Below are 22,393 nucleotides of genomic sequence, written 5' to 3'. Positions count from 1 at the left end.
AATATGTCGGGGTGGGAACCTGAGAGATTCAGATTAAGTCAGGGACAGAAAACTTACTTTCTACTTCTGTAAAAATACTAATAATCTTTTTACCAAATATCAGTTATGAATAATAAAAGTATCTTTAATTTCCTTAACATGAATAAATCAACATAAAGATCCAGAAGCTCTTCCGGCTTCATCTCTAAGAATCTGGTGAATGTTACCTTTCCACTCTTCTATTGTATGTTCCCTTTCATCTAACTGCTTGTCAGGTATCTTTGGTGGTGGCTGAAAAACACAATGCAACAATTCAGTTTATTGAGAGTATATAAATTCCTTATAAATTATCTGAATTATTAGCCAAACAGAGATTCTCAAAAATACATCATTAGACAAACACTGATCAATCATAAACAACCTTCTTATGTAGAGAGACTAGTTTTGGATGACACTTTCACGACAGGAAAAAAGATGTTTAACCATCTTTTTCTTTTCTTCTAGTTTTTGAAACTGTCCTATTTTATTTACATCACACAACTGCGCTATGCTCTGGACAGAATAGTTTGTCTTGTAACTAGTTAGAATGTTTTCCCAAAGTGTTCAACATCCTAGCATCACATACCAAGGCTAAAAGGAAAGAAATAGTGGGATGTAACTTTGTGTGTGGGGTGCTTGGATATGATCATTAATTTAAGATACTAGTCATGCAAAAAACAGAAAATATATGTTATTTTTATTTAAAATTAGTCTCCTCCAAACCTAACTTTAATTCAGTATAGTCTTCAAACATTAAGAAAAGAACTTACAGCTTCTGCTTCAGAAGGATCATACCAGACATTGATATATGGGTGCTGGAGAGCTTCATCTACAGAGATCCTTTTAGATGCATCAATTACCAACATTTTGGATAACAAATCCCTTGCCTGACTGGCTGTAAAAATAATGATGTTAATGTATATGTATCTAACAAAAGTTTTTAAATTATTATAACTTTCATTATTGTAACTTTCATTTATTGAAAATGTATGTTTAAAAAAAAGATTTTACTATAAAATCAGGTTATATACAGGATTAAAAAATAAAATAACAAAAAAATTAACTCAAACCTTTCACTTTGTTCCACCACTCAGAGATAACGCTGGGTTTTATCCCTTAAGAACATACATACACACACATCCCAAAACTGAATAAATAATACATATTTATAAAAAGTACCTTTAAGTTTGTTGTGTTCTGAGTCAGCTGGGAAAAGTACATCGGGGAAGAGTTTCTCAAAGCTATATCCAGCATATTTAGGTCTGTTTTCAACATAAGTCCTTACTGTTGGCTGTAGTTTCTTCATGAATTCAGGGCATGGTGTTCCAAGCTGTTCAATAACTTTATTCCACTGATCAATATCTAATATCAAGTAGCTAAGAAAAATACTCTGTAACTAATGTTCAATACATTAGCCATATCTATGTTAAAATAACAATAAACTGGCAATTTAAAAAATTCTAAGAAAGAATGTGGCAGTTATAAATTTTGTCTTATAGCCACCTTGTAAAAGGCAATGACTGTAGATAGAAAGGATCAATAGATAAGCTTTGTTAACCTTATTTTGTGTGTGTGTGTGTGTGTGTGTGTGTGTGTGTGTATGTCTACTAATACTGATTTTACCATAGAAAGAGAAGCTTAAACCCACAAATTCTAAATACAAAGGATAAGTGACTCAAGGAATAACGACAATTACTACCCACAGGGACTCTAAATTTAAACTGTACACATTTCTAGAATATAAAATCTGTCTTTTCTTTCAACTTAGAAAATGTGAATGCATTTCTGGGAGGTTAAGAAATACTTCTTATAATCTGTCCTTTCGTTTTCTGTACTAACAGAAAATAACCAGTAACAATAAAAATAATGGCTTTAACAAAAGTGCCATTTTCTTTTGTCATTTTCTGTTTAGCTTATGTTTAATTAAAATATTTTTAAAACTCTGAAACTTAAGAAATGAGTCTGTGTTTTGATAAGTTGTTAAGGTTATGATTCCCTGGTCTTTTTCATCCTAGTCTTCATACTCCAAGTCCTCTCTGCAGCTAATTCAGTCTTTCTTAGCCCAGGGAGTATAGCTTTTCCCATTCTCCCTCCTACAATTCTCAGTGTTACTAGTTGATAAACAAGTAACAGATCACCCACCATTAATATAAAACTAAAATCAGTCAGATGAACAAAAAGAATGAACCCAAATCTACTCACCACCATATAAAACTATTATGCTAAAATTCTCAGATGAAAAAAATCAGTATGTTATGTTGAAAAATGAGACAACAACCAAAAAGATGCAAAACATACAGAACAGTAACAAAAGAGGAGGTGGTTGGGGGAACAAAACAAAAGGATGAACAGAAGCAACAGACAATTCCAAAATTTGTATTAAGTCCTAAGTACTTCTAGGCTCACTCGAGTATATAATTATTAGAAATTTTAATGCAAGCCATGATTTTTGATTTAGGTTAAATAAATCAACTCAAAGCCAGCAAGTAATTATGGGTAATTCACTTAGCAGTTGTAAGAATTAACTTATATATAAACTAATAAATGAGGGAAAGGAAAGTCTATGTCAAATAGCAGGTGGTATTTTGAAAGAGTAGTTTAACAATATTTTACTATTAGGGAGAGACAAAATACATTATACCTGACCAAGTTAAAGTGCTATCATACATTTTGACCTTTAGAAACTACATTTTAGGCCAAAGATAAGGATACGATCTGTACCTGGGAACAAAACACCACCTTTGATCATTTCTCCCATGATGCACCCAACTGACCAAATGTCAACTGAAAACAAAATGCAATGACATTAACATAAAGATTTTGGTTAAAAAAAAATTTAAACATTAAAAAAAATCACATACACCATGTATACTTTAAAATTATAGAAAGCAGTATAAAATAAAAATGAGTGACGGTGAATGTGCTCTAACTACCAGCAGAGACTGTATGTCCTACTGCCAAATGCAGCCTACAAATATTTCAGCTTCTTGTCTCAACAATTTTTGAACTATAACAGCCACAAACTTTACATCTGTTTAAAGAAACCCATATATATGAATATGCCATATTTATTTTCATTAGATAACAGAAGGAAGTTCATCACCTAACTAATTTAACTGCTGCAGCAGCACAAGGATACAGTCCCTTCCTGGAAAGAGGATTTTGTGGCAAACCATTTCTCCCATAATGCACCCCACAGACCATAAATCCACTATATGTTTGCAGCACAAAAGAAGGAAAAGCAAAGCAAAAGGTCATTAAAATCAAAGAAGCATAAATGACTGCATTATATAAAAACTGCAAAACATCACAAAAAGAAAAAAGTGATTTTAATTTTAGCTAATGGAATAATTTAAAACACAAAATATTTTTCAAAAGGCTTTGATTCACAAAAGCAAATGTGAAGTGTAGCCTTTTAACTACATATCTAATTTTAAAGTGAGAGCTATGCACAGAAATCACATAACTGAAAAACCTATACATTTGTCTCTATAAATTTGTTTATAAAATATGAAACAGAATCAAACACATCTTTGCAAATAAGGCTGAAAATGAACATGAGGCGGCAAAATTTAAATAAAATCTTGATACTATTTTGAGGTTTAACTGTGCATTATACTCTCTCTTTAAGTCAAATAAAAGAAAAAGCATGAGCGGAAATAATCCAGTATATTAAAATATTTAACAGAAAGAATGCGTTTCTATGAATAATTACAGTTAAAAAGTTAATCAAAAGCTCTTCAGAAATTTTCAAACTGGATTTCAAACTGGGTAAATTTATTTGAGAAGTCCTATGTTTATTCTGAAATGAAAGTCATTTGTTTTCTTGACATCATACATTTACCCTACTATTCCAAACGGAACAAATGCATAGAGAATGAACAAATAATCAATGAAAAAAACCTTAGTAAAAGAAGCATATTTTATGTTTCCATCTAAAGTTTTTTAAACCCATAAAACCAAACTGCTTTGGTTTAAGAAGTTAGTTTTAGTTGGGTATAATATGAAAGTTCCCACAGATTTATTATCTACAAAGAGTCTCTCTATTAACTTCCTGACTCCCATCAACTTTTAATGGGAAATCCAATTGATGCTGAAAAGAATCAGCTAAACAAAGAAAAGGGCAATTTGGGGATCTCCACTTGTTTCACTAATACTTCCTGATATTTTATGTCTTTGGTTTGAAAATTTGGTAAAAAAAAAAGAAAAAGGAGAGGAGGTAGTTAGATTCATTATGGTGATGACTGCTTCACTATATATAAATATATATACATATATGTGTGTATGTGTATAAACACTGAATCACTACAATGTACACTTGAAACTAATATAATATTGCATGCCTACTATATCCTTCAATTAAAATAAAAGAGAGTAGATGGTTGCAGTTTAATAGAAGAGGGGAAGAATGAGCAATTTAAAAAGAAAGCCTTAGAAACTTGCATTTGTTTTTGAAGTTTCAAGGTCCTTTTTCAGGCAAAAAAAAGAAAGAGGAAAGAAATAAGTGTTAGAGATAGGTGGACTTGTGAAATGAGAAGCCTGTACTTTCCAATATACTCATAAAGAGACTACCAGCTCCTTATGGAATCTTAGGAACAAAGGTGGGAATAAATTTTGGAAATCCTGTTGAGTTAAAGTTTCTCTAAAATTTATTAGAATTCATGTGAATCTTCATGATTCACCTTTCAAGAATACAATTTTAGAGGAAAGTTAATACTCATAAATCAGTTCAGAAAACCATTTTTTCTGGGGTTTTTATTTTTGGAAACAAACTACTACAATAAAATTTCCCTATAGGTTTTAAAGAATGGTAAACTTCAGTTAAATATCCAGGACACAATTTATGTAGGTAGCCTTAAGAAAAACATGTTTTTAAACAAATTTCAAAAGCTGCAAGCACAAGAGTAGATATTGCCTGGGTTAGGGAAGACTTCTCAAAATAGAACATGCCTGATTCAAACAAAACTAGCTTTAAACGGTTTAACTGCTTAATCTATTAGGCAGTTTAAATATAGTCATCATGTCACAGTTTGTAAAAAGCCTTATGGTAGCTTGCAATAAAAGACAAAACAAAGTTGTTAGAACTAGTGGGGGTGGGGTGTCACTAAAAGAAGGAAGTTCTTGTTCTAACCTTATTACTAATGTTATCATGATCAAGCATTACATTTGATTTCATTTCCTAAGGCCAAAAAAGGGCAATAAAGTGATCTGCAAAATTCCTAAGACAGGAAAGCATGTCAATTCTTTATATGATAGTTTCTATTGGTGCTAATTTCTGGTAGGAAACTATCTCCAAGATCACATTTATAGGACATTGGGTGACACAGTATCTGTGACAATTGACAGCTTTACAACAAATGCAAAAGCAATTTTCATGCTGGTTACTGGAAATCTCATTTCTCAAAAGAAAAGAGTCTAATACGAAATTTAAATCTGTGAAGTCTAACATATAAAACAATTTTAGACAGTATGGAAACAGAACAGCATGTTAAAGAAAAGAATAATCATAAATGTCAAAGTATTTGTTTTTAATTAATTCAGAAAAGCAAAGGAAATTAAGCTAAAATCTTCAGTTTAGTGTCATCTTTTATAAAAATTAATCTTAAAGACTGAATTAATACAGTTTCTTGATTCAAAGTGAACTTCTGTTCCAGATTCCTTGCTTAAAAACAAAAACAAAAACAAAAAAACACACCTTAGGTACCCTAGGTCTTATCCTAGGGAGTATTTTGGATGAAATTGCCACATTTTAAAAGTTATAGTTTAAGCTCATAATCATCCAGTATAGATTTATTTATAGCTTAAAAATCTGAGTTTCAACAAAACTTCTTAAATTACACATATGTGTATTTATACACATATTTGTATGTAACATTTTAAAAGGTATATGAACTACATGCCTGTTAATTTTCTTTAACCTTGATTCTTTTTTGCTTTTTTAAAGATTTATTTATTTATTCATGAGAGACCGAGACAGAGAGGCAGAGACATAGGCAGAGGGAGAAGCAGGCTCCATGCAGCGAGCCCGATGTGGGACTCGATACTGGGACTCCAGGATCACGCCCTGGGCTGAAGGCAGACGCTTAACCGCTGAGCCACCCAAGCGTCCCTTCAAACTTGATTCTAATGCTGAAATCTATAATTGAATATACGCACATATAAATAATGACATTTCTTTAGGGTGGACACAAGGCTTTGATGAAGCACTGCTTCTAAAAGATCACTTTAATCATCCATCAGCTTTGCAAAATGGCCTCACTATAGCTCTTGAAGTCTACACTAGGTGCTATAACTTTAGTTTCAAAAGGTTGGAAGTATGTTCAAATATCGCTTATGCAAAGTAGGATTATTACTAAAGAACTGTCAGTCCACCATATACTTCAGCCCCTGTTAGAAATACTCATTTTCAAGTTACAGGCAAGCAAATGGCATATATTCTGTTTCAGAAGCCAAAGCAACAAATCCTTTGTCTAGCTGTAGTATTGATGGTTATGTACTTATATTTAAATAAACAGGGGCCCCAAGTTTTTCTAAACATTTATGACAAAATTTATAGTTACTTTCAAATTTGTGATAAACATTTCAGTGATACATTTAACTCTATCCACTTAAGTTTAAATATTTACATAAGCAATCTGATAAACAAAAGCGAATAACAGTATTTCAAGTAAATAGTGTTTGCTGACCGTTTTCTTTGTAGCCCATCCCTAGGATGACCTCAGGTGCTCTGTAGTAGCGAGTCACTACATAAGGTGTCATCATAAAACTAGTTCCTGCAGTCCTGGCCAGTCCAAAGTCAAGAATCTTCAAAGTGCAGTCTGATTTTACCACTATATTACTGGGCTTTAAGTCCTTAAAAATATAAAAACAAAAAATGACTGCTATGGTATATACAAATATTTTATAGTTCACAAGCTAATCAGAATAATTTTTTAAAAAAGATTTTATTTATTTGAGATAGAGGGAGTTATGAGTGAGCAGGGGGTAGGGCAGGAGAGGGAGACAGGGTTAGAAACAGACTCCCTGCTCTGTGGAGAGCTCGACATGAGGCTCCATCCCACAACCCTGAGATCATGACCAGAGACAAAATCAAGAGTCAATGCTTAACCGACTGAGCCACCCATGTGTCCATTAGATCACTTGAAAAACAATTCATGATAACTGTTATAATGTCTCTGATTATAATCAATATCACTGCCCAAATTCACCGTAACAGGCAATTTTGAGAATTTAGCCTGATGGCATTTTTCACTTATGAATACATACATATTAGAGAAATTTATCTTTCAGTTTCTAGAAATTACAATTAGCTAGAAATTTTCAATCAAGTGCAATAAAAACAATTGGAAAGGTATTTCAAAGTTATTATAGTAAAAGAAAGAGAATCATAAGTTAGCCTTTATAAATGACCAAATTTTAAGAAGTCTCATTCTAGGGATGCCCCAGTGGCTCAGTTGGTTGAGTGTCCAACTCTAGATTTCAACCCAGGTCATGATCTCAGTTTCTTGGGATCAAGCCCTGCATTGGGCTCCACACTCAGCCAGAAGTGCTTGAGATTCTCCCTCTCCCTGCTAGCACAGAAGCTCACACTCTCTCTCTAAAATAAAATTTAAAAATCTCATTTTAAATTCACAACAAGCTTTATATAGATATTACAAGTCAATAATGGGCTATTCCATGTCAATCCAAGCAAATGTCCTTTATCTTTCAAACTGGCAGATTTTTAGTTCTAAAGGACTGAAATGATTATCAGTCTTTTCTATCACTAGATTCCCACTTTAAATCACACAAATTTGTTCATAAAATTTTTGTCTGCCCATGGAAGTAGGATACCATTGTCTTGGTGCCACTAATCCATAAAATTACTTGCTGTTGATGCTACTAAATGATGTCCTTGTGAGAATTTTCTACCTAATCCTACCCTTTAGGAATTATGTGCTATGATAATTAAAAGGAAGGCAGCAGCATAAACACTCATGACTTCAAGTCCAACACACTTTGCCTGTTAGCCCTGATGAATCTTATTATGAACCAAGAAACCAAAGAAAGCAAGCACAGTATATCCACACCACAAAAATATTCCATTACTGGTACTGACAAGCAGTATATAACGTTAAATACCAGTGATTAATACACAAGAAAAAAAGCAGCCTGAAAGACAGTGTTCACACTTTTGTAATGTCTATATCCAGAAAATCACATATGTTGTCTTTAGCCTATTTTGATAGGTGATCATGAATGGGTTTAGAAGATATATAATCTAAGGGTTTTATCAAATTAAAAATAGAGATCAACAGGCTTAGTGAAATAGAAGATGAAAATTTTCATTATTGCTATTCTGTAAACATAATGGTATACTATTTACAAAATACATTATCCCAGCAAAGTAACAGAGCTAGTTCAAGAATTACATATTGTAAGCTTTGATACTACTTCAGTGTTTACTATGATGGTTAAAGATTAATGGCTCTTTATACTACTGCATTCTAGCTTAGCAATAAGATTCCAACCTTAAAACACTTTATTTTGGAAAGATTAAGAGCAAAATACAATTTAAGAAATATTTTTTATCAAGAAAAAAGTTAAAAAAATGCTTCAAAGAATATTACCTGAAATTCAACCTTGTATATGAATCTATACCTTTCTAGATGTAACACTGTTTCAAACTATGTATGAGAAGAATAAGTGAATTTGTATAAATTTATGGCAGAAGTGAAGTAACCTAATATTCCAACTTTGCCCCCCAATTTTTTCAGCCTCCTTACAGGCAAGACCTAACCATGATTAGTTCTAGTCAACAGGATGGGAGTGGGAACAAAGAAGAGAAGGGCCACTGCACAACAACCTGTTGTCTCTTCCCCTGCTTTGTTGATTAGTTATCATCCCAGATAGTAGACCCTCTGTCAGACTACTGAGGTTGCTGAGTAAGACAAAGTCCTTACCCCACCATGACCTGTCCTGGACATGTATTATGGAAAATAAACGTTGGTTGTGTTAAGCTAAGAATTCAGGGTTTATCTGTTACCTTGGCAAAGCCTAGTTGTAACACTGTGATTTATAATAAGAAATACATATTTGGTCTTTAGCCTAATTACTGGCACAGAGTTCTTAAAATTCTTAGAATTACCTAAGAGATAAGAGCAATAAGGAGAAAGGAGAGCCTTTTGTTTTTCATAAGCAGTGCATTTTGGGGGCATCTGTATGGCTCAGTCAGTTGAGCATGGACTCATGATTTTGGCTTAGGTCATGATCTCAGGGGTCATGAGACTAAGCTCCAGGTGTCTGGCTCCATGCCCAGCATGCTTAAGCATGTTTAAGATTCTCTCTCTCCCTCTGTTCCCCTCCCTTCCACTCATGCTTTTTCTTAAAAAAAAAAAAAAAAGTGCCTTTCAATCATACCTAAGTTTATGTTAATGAGGTGACTTTGGAAAGTTCCAGAGGATGGGAGCTGGTTGTCAGGGGAAACAATAAAGTAATTAGAGGGTTGGGACTTTCAGCATTTCCCACCCCAAACTTCCAGGGAGGGAAGAGGACTAAAGGTGGAGTTCAATCATCAAAGGCCAATGATTTAATCAAACCTGGCATGTAATGAAGTCTCCATAAAAAAACAAAAGGACTGGTAAGGAGAATTTGTGAACATGTGGAATTGCTGGGAGAATGGCACATCCAGAAAGGGCATGGAAACTGTTACTCTTCCCATATACCTTGCCCAGTACATCTATCCATCTGGCTATTTCTGAGCTATGTCTTTTGTAATAAACTGTCAACCCAGTTAAGTAAAACCTCTTGAGTTCTGTGAGCCACTATAGCAAATTAATTGAGCCTGAGGAGGGAGGGACCTCTGAATTATAGCCAGGAAGTCAGAACCACAGGTAACCTGAATTTGTGACTGGCATTTAAACAGCCAAGCACTTGTAGGACTGATCCCTTTAACCTGTTGGATCTGATAATATCAAGATTTAGTTAAATTACAAGATACCCAGCTGGTGTCCAGATAATCTGAGACTTGTTTGGTGTGGGAAAAACTACCACATATTTGGTATCAGATATAATAATGTAAGAGTAAAGGAGACACACAGAAATGTTTTTCCTTTATATTAGTCTATCCTAACACTGAAATTAGTGCCAGAAGTGAGGTGTTATAATTTTAAACACAGGATCACAGCTTATCAGTTTGAGCAGTGGGTAGCAGAGAATATCAGAGGTTGGAAAGGTGATCCAGGTTATACAACAGCAATACATTTATCTCATGATACTGCCACTAGCAATAACTTGGAAGGCACTGCACTTGCACAATGAATCTGAAGCTCAAGGTTGACAAATTAAGACCTGTTTTTACAAAGAAAGTTTTATTAGTCCTGCCCATTCAATTACCTACTGTATGAAGCTGCTTCTGTGTTATAGTGGCAGTTAAATAGCTATAAGACAGACTCTGTCACCTCTAAAGCCTAAAATATTACTAAGCCTTTATAGAAAAAGTTTGCTAACCCCTGCTCTACAAGAGATTGGAAAGCAAAACTCAAGTAGTGTGTGTTGGTAGCTACTGGATGCATTTGAAAGAATTGGTCACTTTAAAAACAGAAATGAAAGAGAACCAGAATCTAGAATTTCAGGACCTGTCTCTCTAGAAAAGCTAAACTTTACTTTAAGCCCTAAAAAAAAAAAAAAAAAAAAAAAAGACAAGATTGTCCAGTAAATCTCTCCCTCTTCCAACCCAGTGTATCCATCTTCCTTGACTTCATGATGGGGTTATGTCCCAATAAACTCTCGTAAGTTGAAAATGCTTTCATACATCTAACCTACCAAACATCATTGCTTAGGCTAGCCTAAGCTCAGAACACCTACCTGAGCTTATGATTGGGCAAAAATCATCTGATTTTGCCTATTTTATAATAAAGTATTGTGATATCTCATGTAATTTACTGAGTAGCATACTCAAAGTGAAAATCAGAATGACTGTATGGCTATAGGATACTTGTAAGTGTAGCAGTTGTTTACCTCTGTGACTGCATGGCTAAGGGGGAGCTGCAGCTCAGTGCTGCTGTCCAGCCATCACAAGAGAGTTGTCTTACCACATACTGCTAACCCAGGAAAAGATCAAAATCAAAGTATCGTTTCTAATGAATGTATATCACTTCTCACACCGTTGTAAAGTTGAAAAGTTCAGTTGAACTTTAAGTAGGGGACCATCTGTACTCCTGTATCTTATTAATGAACCTTGACAGATGACTTGTTTAGGCAATGAAATGTGAGGGAATATGATGTTCTACAAATCTGAAAAGTTTTAAATATGCTTGATTTAGTTTGGCTCTTGCTCCTCTCTTTTGCCAAAAGAAAAGGATGTGCCCCTGGGAGGCATTCCTTCAGCCTGGATGCTGAAACCTGAACCTGAACATATTCTGAATCTGACCCCATGATCTGGAGCAGTGCCACACAACCAACCTGTAGATGCCTGAGCAAGCAATAAATGCAGATTAAGCCACCAATACCTTGGATTATTTTTTTCATGCATCATTCCCACATAATACTTCTGAAAACCCTTGAAGGAAAGAGATGTAAATTCTTTTGGTTGATGAAAATGCCTTAGACTTGCCAACAGAAGCCTGAGAGTTTAAAAGTAGACATTAAGCCGAAGAATATAAAGCCAGTGACTAACAAATGTGCTCTGAAAAAGAACTGTAATTAAAAAGAAGTCTCCAAAGTTTCTGAGAGAGCTATACTACCAAGAAACTCCATTAGTTGTGACTTTTCTAGCCTAAAAACAGTGATTCTCAATTCGGGGCAATTTTGGCCCCAGGGGATAGTTGGCAGTATTTGGAGATATTTTTGGTTGTCACAATTAGGGAATACTGGTGGCATCTAGTGGGTAGAGGCCAGGAATGTGCTAAACATTCTACAATGTACAGAACAGATCCTCAAAACAAAGAATTCTTCATCCAAAACATCAACAGTGTCCAGGTTGAGAAGGACTGCCTTAAAATTGACAGTTGGTCCCCCCAATCTTTGATAGGAAGCTGAGAAAGCTGAGTAGCCCCCAAGAAGAACACATTTTCCAATAACCACTTCAAATATATTCAAAAGGATAGTAGAATAAAAAATAGTAGAATTAAAGATTCTTCACAGAAAACCACTAAAAACAGTGAACAGACCATTCCTTGCAGAAATGAGATTCAGGGGCTAAACAAGGAATATTCCCCATCCCCAAGGGAGGCTACACTCACAGCATCTGCCAACAGAATTAATTTCTTTCTTTCTCAATAATTTTAAAGATTTGTTTGAGAGAGAGAAAGGAAGAAAGAGCAAGCAAGCAAGCGTGGGGTGGGGTATAGTCTTAAGCAGACTCCATGCCCAGCATGAAGCACAACATAGGGACTAATCTCATGATGCTGAGATCATGACCTGAGCTGAAACCAGAGTCAGATATTTAACTGACTGCACCATCCAGCTATCCTGGCTCAAGAGAATTTCAAATTACAAATAACCAATAACTAAACTTTTCAATTTCCCAAATAGGGCTGTTTACAGGATCTGACATAGAGATTACCATGTATCAGTTGGGAAATAAATGCCTTGACAGACTAGGACTTTAGGTTATCTACCCTAAGCAGGGGGTGAGTGTACTAGGTGTGGAACAAAGGGAGCAAAGAAATGTTTGATAACCAGAAGGGTAGACTGTGGCAGAGACTAACGTTCACCACCATTCTGAAGTCTGCCTCTCTACTTTTCCCTGTCCGTTATAATAGGACTTGAAGAACATTAAGACCTGTTCTGCCAACAGGCTCCAGAGCATTAGTGACGTGTGTCACTTCCAGGCCAAAACATAGAAGAGCCAGGACACACCACCAGGTTTTCTCTTCTCTTGACCCGCAACTATGCAAATGGTGGAACCACATTCAGCTTGGGTCTCTGAGTGACTATCTGGAACCCCATTCCCTACCCTGACTTGTACTGAAACCCTAAGGGATGAAGTTCAGGTTATTTTACCAATAAAACGATTTTACACCAGCAGAGGTATTAGGCTGGGGTGAAGGGTTTAGAAATTAACTAGTAGTAGAGCAGAGAGATGAGTATCATTTGTGGCCTCAAGACCAGCTACAGGAGTAGGTGCTGTAGTTTATCCCATTAGACTCCTTTTAAGTTCCTTGTTACTCAAGGAGTAAACATCAAATAAAATCCTGGAGGAAGAGTTTCCAGAACTTACTTGATGAAGGAAGTGAGAACAAGTGGCACCAGAGGTCCTATAGTGGGTCCCTGGTTCAGGATCCCTTCCAGCTGCTAGCAGTGTTGGTGCTGAGTTTTCAGCAAATCTCTCTCCAGGAATTGCCTTCAGCCACAGAAAGCCACCTTTTCCAAGGTCATGCTGCTCCCCAAAGCACAAATCCAGTTGTCACCAGGTGAATCCCCTGGAGTGATTGCATCCATTTCAATTCCTCCCTCTGTCCAGTTTTACTTCCTTTACTCCCTTAAAGATGTTGATCCTGAGAAGACTCCCCAACAAACTTCTTACATGTATATCCCCACTGTTTCCCAGAGAGCCTGACCTAAGATAAAGGCATATTCTTCTCCACAGGAAACAGATTATTTGAGCTAATTTTTAGCTCAAATTAATTATGTAAGTTTTCTATAACTCTACTGTATTTTTACAACTTTATCTAGCCAACTAAGGGAGTATGTTAAAATATCCCATTACTATTGTGTTTGTAGAATTCTTTTATTTTCCACAGTTTAAGTTTTGTGTATTGTAATTTATACACGGCATGTACAAAGTTCTTGACAGTTACCTATCCAAATAGGTGGATTACACCCTTTTTCCTCACAAAATTATTGAGATATTTTCTCCCTGGCCCCACCATATTCCATTCATCTGATTAAACAGAGTTATTCTTGTTCTCATGTTTTGTTTTCCCACTACATCTTTGCCAATACTTTTGCTTTCATCCTTTGGAAGCTAGCTACAATTGTTTGTATTAGTGAAATACATAGTAGTTGTCAGTGGCTCTGTGTGTCAAAATCTGACCTTTGTTCATTAAGAGGTTAATCCCTTTACTCATTCTGTTATATTGGTCTTCTATAACGTTGCTCTTTTATGTTTCTTGCTATTTCTTTTGTTTCTTATCTTCCATCATGTAGTTTATGATTTCTGTTTTACCCATTAATCTGAGGACTTTCTATATGGAAGAATTAACTTCCATGGTGGCAGATTACTGTCCTGGTCCACAGGGCAAAAGAAAAAAACAAAAACAAAACCTACAAGTTTAACTCATTTGCCTCACACAATATATGAATATGGGATGAGGAAGATAATATACTCTCCCATGTTAAATAATTTCTCTTATGTTACCTAAAGATGGCATTAGATATAACATTATAGCAGCTGCATATGCAATATACAAAGCAATTCAGTTAGAATGATAGAACTAAGAATAAGCCTAAATATCCCACAGACATAATTGTCTTAAAATAGTTAATTTGAACACAAATCTATATATTCAATTTGAGTTAGGTTATTTGACACAAGGTAGTTCAAAGATATAATTTCACTGAATTGAAAACTTTTCAAGAAATTTCTCTCAAATTAGATGCTACACTTTTCAAAGAACAAGCTAGAATTACAACTAAAAGGCAAAAACACATGTTCACACAAAAACTTGCACACACGTTAATGTTTATCATTGCTCATGATATCCAAAAAATGGTTAATGGTTAACCCAAATGTCCCTCAAGTGATGAATGGATAAACAAAATGTAGTATACAACCATAGTGTGAACTATTATTTGGCAAAAAAAAAAAGAAGAGAAAAAAAGAAACAAAGTACTGATACATGGTAAACAGATGAACTTTGAGAACATTATGTTAGGGAAAAGAAATTATAGACACAAGAGATCACATTATACATATAGCTCCACTTATATGAAATATTCAGAACAGGCAAGTATATGGAGATAGAAAGTAGGTTAGTAGTTGTGTAGGGCTGGGGGAATAACAGGAATTGAAGGCTAACAAGTACATGATTTCTTTAAGAAGGGTGAAAATGTTCTAAAAATATTTGGTGGTGACGACTGTACAACCTTTGAATATAATTATACACTTTATAAACTGTATGGTATGTGAATTATATGTCACTAAAACAGTTAAAACACAGAATACAGAAATATAAACTATTTCTGAATATGAGAAACTTAACTCTGATGAGCACCCAATTTTATTTTTTAAAATATTTTATTTACTTATTTGACAGAACGAGAGAGAGTGAGCACAAGCAGAGGGAGTGGCATGCAGAGGGTGAGGGAGAAGCAGGCTCCCTGCTGAGCAGGGAGCCCAATGTGGGGCTCAATCCCAGGACCTTGGGATCATGACCCCAGTGGAGGACAGATGCCCAACCTACTGAGCCACCCAGGCACCCCTGAATATTCAATTTTATATAATTGGTAATGATAGGATATTTTATATACCACTTCATTTCAGAGCAAAACTAAGCTCATACTACTCCATATAAATCAGTGATTTATAAATATGATTAAAGGCAGTGATGTTAGCAAAATAGAAGAGTAGATAGCTTCACAGAAACACCAAAAAGCAGAACAAAATGGATCAGAATAAACTTTTTCAGAAATCTGGAAAATAATCAAATGTTCACAACAACCAAGTAAATACAGAATCAAGAAAAAAGCAACTTAAAACAACAGGAAAGTTATGTGGTGTTTTTACTAGCCCTTGTCTCTCATCTTCCTGGCTGGGTGGGAGGGTCTTGCAGAAAGCAGCCTGCATTCTCACTGTGGGACTCTGGTCTTGGGCTAGACAGGGGGCATTTCTCAAACACACTGCAAAGCAAATGAATTCTGCCATTCTGCTTGTGACAAAATATTAATGTTGAAAACAAGACGCAGCACACCACCAAGTATACAACATATGCATAATGGAAGTCCCAAATAAGGGGAAAAAGAAAAGGGGCAGAAAAAATAATGACTGTAAACTTCCAAATTTAATGAAAGACACATTCAAGCTGCTCAATGAATTTCAAGGATAAAAGCAGAGATCTGCACTGAGACATATTATAATCAAACTGTTGAAAACCAAAGACAAAAAGAGAATCTTAAGAATCTAGAGAAGCAACCTGTCATTTATAAGAGATCCTTAATGACATTAACAATTGGTATCTCAAAAGAAATCATACAGGCCAAAAGGCAGTATAAAGATACATTTAAACTGCTGAAAGAAAAAAAAATTCCAAACAAAAACTCTACATCTAGCAAATTACCCTTCAAAAGTGAAGGTGATATTTAAGACACTTTGAGACAAATAAAAGCTATGGGAATTTATTGGTGGTTATAACTGCCCTATAAAGTAGTCCTTCAGGTAGAAATAAAAAGACACTAAACAGTAAACTGAAGCTGTAGGAAGAAATAACACTAGTAAAGGTAATAATTGCGTGGGTAAACACAAGGGTCAGTATTACTGTGTTTTGGGCTCCTAATTTCTATTTTTTTTCTCAATACAATTTAAAAGACAAATGTATTAAATAATTATATTATCTATCTTATTGTGCACACAGTGCATAAATATGTAATTTGTGACAACTATAACATAATGGGGGAAGAACAGATTGTATAGAGTCATAGAGTTTTTGTGTACTATTGAAGATAAGGTGGTAATAATTCAAAATAGATTCTGTTGTAAACCGAAGAGATTAATTGCAATCCCAATGGTTACCTTCAAGAAAATGGGTGAAAAATATACAGAAAAAGAAATGTGGAAAGAATCAAATGGCACACTGCACAAGAAGCAATTAAACACATTCAAAAAAGCAATGGAGGGACTGAGGAACACAGATATATCAGAAAACAAATAGCGTGATGGCAGAAGTAAATTCTTCCTTATCAATAACTGCTTTGAATGTAGATAGCTAGAGAATAGTAGAAGGGATAAAACAAACATGATCCTATTAGAAACTCTACAAAACTCACTTTAGATTCAAAGGGACAAATTGAAAGAACGGAAAAAGATATTTCAAGCCAATAGAAACCAAAAGAGAGGTGGGATAGAAAACCTAATATTAGACAAAATAAGAGTATTGGTCAAAAACTGCTACAAGGGGAACCATCTGGCTGGCTCAGGGAGAAGAGATTGTGACTCTTCATCCCCGGGTCGTGAGTTCAAGTCCCACACTGTGTGTAGAGATTACTTAAAACTTAAAAAAAATTGGGGCAAAGGAGAACAATAAATATTAATAAGAAGATCAATCCATCAAGAAGATCTAGCAACTGGGGCACCTGGGTGGTTCAGTCAGCTAAGTGTATGCCGGCAGCTCATGTCATGATCAAGTCCCACGTCAGGCTCCCTATTCAGCAGAGTCTACTTCTCCCTCTGATCCTCTTCCCCGCTCATTTTCTCCCTCCCTCTCTCAAATTAGTAAATAAATAAAATCTTAAAAAAAAAAAAAGAAGATATAGCAACTATAAACAACAAAGCCCCAAAATACAAGAAGCACAAACAGACAAAACCAAAGGGAGAACCATTATACAATAATAGTTAAAGACATCTATACCTCACTTTCATTAATGGACAAAGCAACTAAACAGAACATCAGTAAGGAAATAAGGAATGTGGACAACACTATAAACCAACTAGATGTAACAGACAGATACAGAATACTCCCTCCAAAAACAGGAGAATACATATTTTTCTCAAGTGCATATGGAATATTCTTCAAAATAGACATGTTAGGTGAGAGAACAAGTCTCAATAAATTTTAAAAGACAGAAATCATACAATATATCTTCTCTGATCACAATGGAAGGAAGCTACAAATCTACAAAGAAGCTACAAAGAAAAAAGAAAAATGGAAAATCCACAAATTTGTGGAAATTAAACAGCATACTATCAAACAACCAATGGGGCAAAGAACAATTCACAAGGAAAATGAAAAGATACTTTGAGATGAGTGAAAATGAAATCACAACATACAAAAATTTAGGGAACACAGAAAAAGCAGAACTCAGGGCAATTTCACAGCTGTGGTTAAACTGCTGAGTGTGTTATTTTGTTATGCTGGCCCAAGGAGGCTAAGACAACCTAAGCAAATGGAAAGACATTCATCCGGTGTCTGTGAATTGGAATACTAAATATAGTTAAGAAGACAAAACCAAGCAATCTACAGATTCAATGAGTGAGATCTTTATTAAAATTCCAATGGCCTTTCTGCAGAAATGGAAAAGCTGATACTCAAATCCACATGGAGTCTCAGGGACCTGAATAGTCAAAACAATATTTAAAAAGAAGAATAAAGTTAGAGGGCTCACATTCTCCCATTTTCCAAAACTTACTACAAAGCTACAGTATTATCTATTTTTCTTTGGTTGATTGTGCTTTTTGGTACCCCCTGTAAGAATTCCTTGTCAAATCATTAATACAAATCCTTGTATTTACCCTTATATTTTAAGAGTTTTATAGTTTTAACTCTTATGTTTAGGTCATTGACCCATTTTGAGTTAATTTTCATGTACGATGTGAAGGAAGAGTCCAAATTCAATCTTCTGATTGTGGAAACCCAGCCCCATTTTTTAAAACACTTATTTTTTCCCATTTGAATGATCTTTAGCACCCTTGCTGAAAATCAGTTGGCCATAGATAATGTGATTTTATTTCTGGACTCTTAGTTCTATTCCATTGGTCTATGCCTCTGTTCTTACAGTAGTTCCACATAATTCTGATCCTTCGATTTCATGAAAATCAAAAACTTTTGTACATCAAAAGATATCAAGAAAGTGAAAATATATAAAGTGGGAGAAAATATTTACAAATCACTTATCTGATAAGGGTCTAGTAACTGGTATCAAGAGAAAGAACTTATAACTCAACAATGAAAAGACAAACAACCCCATTAGAACAATGGGCAAAGGGCTAGAACGGACACTTCTCTCAAGAAGATATACAAATGACCAACAAGCATATGAAAACATTCAAGATCTTTAGTCATTAGGGATATGCAAATCACACGGAGATACCACTTTGTACTCACTAGGATCGTTAAAATAAAAGTATTAACAAAGATGTGACAAAATTAGAACCTTCACACATTGCTGCTAGGAATGTAAAATGATATAGGCCACTGTTAAGAGTTTGGTAGTTCTTCTAAAAGTTAAATATACGATTACCATAGGACCCAATCCTAGGAAGATACCCAAAAGAACTGAAAATAGAAACTCAGACAAATACTTGTACATGACTGTTCACAGCAGCACTATTTGCAAACACTAAAAATTAGGAATGAACTATTGATACATGCAACTTGAACGCGATTGACAACACAATGCTAAGTTAAAAAAACTAAACACACAAGGGTACATTTATAGGATTCCATTTATATGAAATATCCAGAAGAGATAAATCCATAGACACGGAAAGCAGACTGGTATGGCCAGGGGCTGGGGACAAAGAGAGATGGGGACTGACTGCTTAATGTGTATAAAGTTTTTTGGGGGCAATGAAAATATTTTGAAATTTTATATCGGTGGTGGTTGTACAATGTTGTGAATGTACAAATGTCAATTGAATTGAACCCTTTAAAAGATGGTTAATTTTATGTTAGGTGAATTCATCTCAATCATTAAAAAAAGAATATGATGATAGTTTTTTTCTACTAACCCGATGAATAATTCCAGCAGAGTGAAGGTGCTTGATTCCACACAGCATCTGATAGAGCAGGTAGGACATTCTTTCATGATCTAGTTCCATCTGAATCACTTGGCAAAGATTTGCGTCCATGAGCTCCATGACTATGTAACTTCATGGATGAAAAAAGATGACAGCTAAAGTGTACAGCAATAATATAAGAATAATGTATGAACATAAAATTTTAATTATCACACTTACACATCTTGAAATTCTTCTAGGGATTTCTGTGGTGTGAAAACATTCAAAAGGCCAATTATCTGTGGCAAAAGCAAAGAGAAAGAAAAATTAGACACCGCTGCTGCTAATACTTTCATTTAAGAACTGCAAATACATGGGTTAAAAAAATTCTGCCATCAGTATAAGAATTTTAAAATCTTATGTTCTTAAACCCAAGTAATCCCTTTTATTTTACATATTAAAACCCTATGGCCAGGGATTCGGCCAGAGATTAGGATTAGGGAGGGAACCAAAGTACACAGGATCATGTGTGTGTGTGTGTGTGTGTGTGTGTGTGTGTGTGTGTGTGTGTGAAAATACTCTGAATGATACTATAATGGAAGGTATTATGTCATTACACATTTGTCCAAATCCAAAGAATGTACAACACCAAGAGTGAACCCTAATGTAAACTATGGCCTTTGAGCAATAAGGATGTGTCAACTGATTATAGTAAATGTATCAGTCAGTGGGGGATACTAATAATGAGGGAGGCTATGCATGTATGGGGACAGAGGGTATATGGAAGATCTCTGTGTCTTCCTCATTTTTGCTGTGAACCTAAAAATGCGCTTTAAAAAGCCTTAAAAAAACGATCAAGAGAAGAGTTCCACATATCCATTCCGTTTATAAATACTCAACATCAAGGACCTATATTATACAATCCTCTACATAACTTGTAAGCAATTTTTAAATACCTTACACCAGCTCTTATCTAACTTAATACCTGTACATAATCCCAGCCCTCCGTGCCACATCCTGTTTTTCATAATACTGAACTTTCCCAATTTTCCACATTTCCAGTCTATTCATTGGTTCATCCAGAGGCATGCCCTCTTTGTCACCATTTTGTCTTTAATCCTTTTCTTTTCTCTGCCTGTACTCTTTCCCTAGACAATACATGTTTTTTTTTTCCTCTAAACATCTCCATGTGGATAATTTCCAAATATACATTAAAAGTCCTTGCTTAGTTTATAAGTCTCAAATATATATTGCCAGTTCACATTAAAGTCTCACAAATAATATAAAATTGAACTCATTATCATTCCTACCCAAACCCTTTACTTTTCCAGAGTGCCTTACCTTTTACAATAGAAAGCTCAGTGATTTTTGACTCCTTTTTCAGTATTAGCACCATAAATAAATGTTGAAAAGAAAAACTATTCTATTCTACTGCCAGTTGAACTTCAACTTCCTCTCATTCCCTGTGCTACTAGATAGAGGATTCTAACATCTCATCTATACTGTTCATGTTATAATTATTTCTAACATTAAAGTTCCCTAACAATGGTTTTCTGAAAATCTAGCTACCACTTTACTGTCTAAAATATGGTAAAGACTTGATCATATTACCAACCTCTTCAAAAACTTAATGCCAGCAAAAAAATTCCAAAACTCCCTTGCAATACATTCAAAGCCTTCAAAGGACAGAACATCAACCCACTTCATCTCCTGCTAAGCTCTCTATTAAACTTGATATTTTAGCCATACTAAATAAGTTTAAACAATGTTATTTTTAAAAATTCTCAATATTTTAAAATATATTCTTCCTTGTACTTGTCATATTTACCTACTGAATTCAGTTAACTTTCAAAATTGATGTCTTTTGTAGAGTCTGATAACCTCTAGGCCTTGACAGGTTGCTGAATATTATCTTTACTTCATCCCCATGATATTTTATTTGTTACTATGCATTTAACATACTGTTGCATAGTCTCATTTTCACAAAAGCCTCACGCCAGTAACACCAGGAATCCTGTCAGAAAGAATTCCCTTTTTCAGCCCTGGCACCATAGGGAGATACTTGACACACATTTTTAAAACATTTGTTGACAATTATATTTAGGAATGGGAAAGTTTTTCTAGACAAACTTCATGAGAGCAGAATCTAGGTCATTCATAATAAAGCATAAAGCTTTAAAAAAAAAAAGCATAAAGCTTTGCTTATAGAAGGTATTCAAATATGTGTTCAGTGAATAAACTGAGAAAAATAATATCCAGATCAGAAAAGGTCAAACAAATTTAAGATAAGGAAAGTGATCATAAGAATGCATCTAGTTGCTCTAAATGACTAATTCCTGGTTCCCAACTAGATGAACATCACATCTAGAGACTTGGAGAAATACTTAAAACTCTTCTTATCTGAGAAACCCTACAGAAGGTAAGTGCTAAAGATGAAAAGCATATAAAGACAAGAGATTAGTGGTTGCTTAGAGCCAAGGGGGGGAGGGATGGGAAATAGGAAAATGAGAACTAAACAATACAGAGATTCTGAGGTGATGAAAATGTTCTAGAAAATGTTCTAGTCACATACACCAGTGAGTACATTAAAAGCCACTGAACTGTCACACACTGAATGAATAAACTGTAAAATATCTGAATCATATCTCAATAAAGCAGTTATAAAATAAAAGATTAAGACAGCTGTCTTATCTTTCAAAAAGGAAAATAAAGGAAATTATATCAATCATAGACTGGACAGCG

The 22,393-nt window shown here is 34.8% G+C and overlaps 1 protein-coding gene across 13 annotated transcripts in view; it reads right to left on the bottom strand.

Annotated features, from left to right (window-relative positions):
- The window catches only part of MAPK8 (mitogen-activated protein kinase 8), an 87,573-nt gene that overhangs the window by 12,185 nt on the left and 52,995 nt on the right, over positions 1–22,393 (bottom strand). For 9 of the 13 annotated variants that reach the window (XR_003143955.3, XM_049103143.1, XM_025466306.3 and 6 more), the window contains 7 exons: positions 19,892–19,950; positions 19,664–19,802; positions 6,705–6,870; positions 2,731–2,802; positions 1,198–1,380; positions 789–913; positions 207–270 (listed from right to left, as the gene is read on the bottom strand). Coding sequence is in view for 12 of the 13 variants with exons in the window: in XM_049103143.1 (XP_048959100.1) it covers positions 207–270; positions 789–913; positions 1,198–1,380; positions 2,731–2,802; positions 6,705–6,870; positions 19,664–19,802; positions 19,892–19,950 (808 nt within the window). In the remaining variant the exon portion in view is untranslated. Of the gene's footprint in view, positions 1–206; positions 271–788; positions 914–1,197; positions 1,381–2,730; positions 2,803–3,157; positions 3,230–4,742; positions 6,155–6,704; positions 6,871–19,663; positions 19,803–19,891; positions 19,951–22,393 lie in introns of those variants that run through there. The other 4 variants (XM_049103144.1, XM_049103140.1, XM_025466309.3 and 1 more) reach the window with 2 other exon arrangements.

Source organism: Canis lupus, chromosome 28 (genome assembly GCF_003254725.2).
Source record: "Canis lupus dingo isolate Sandy chromosome 28, ASM325472v2, whole genome shotgun sequence".
NCBI lineage: Eukaryota > Metazoa > Chordata > Mammalia > Carnivora > Canidae > Canis > Canis lupus.
The sequence above is the reverse complement of the archived record's forward strand: the minus strand, read 5'-3'. Positions and strand labels throughout refer to the sequence as shown.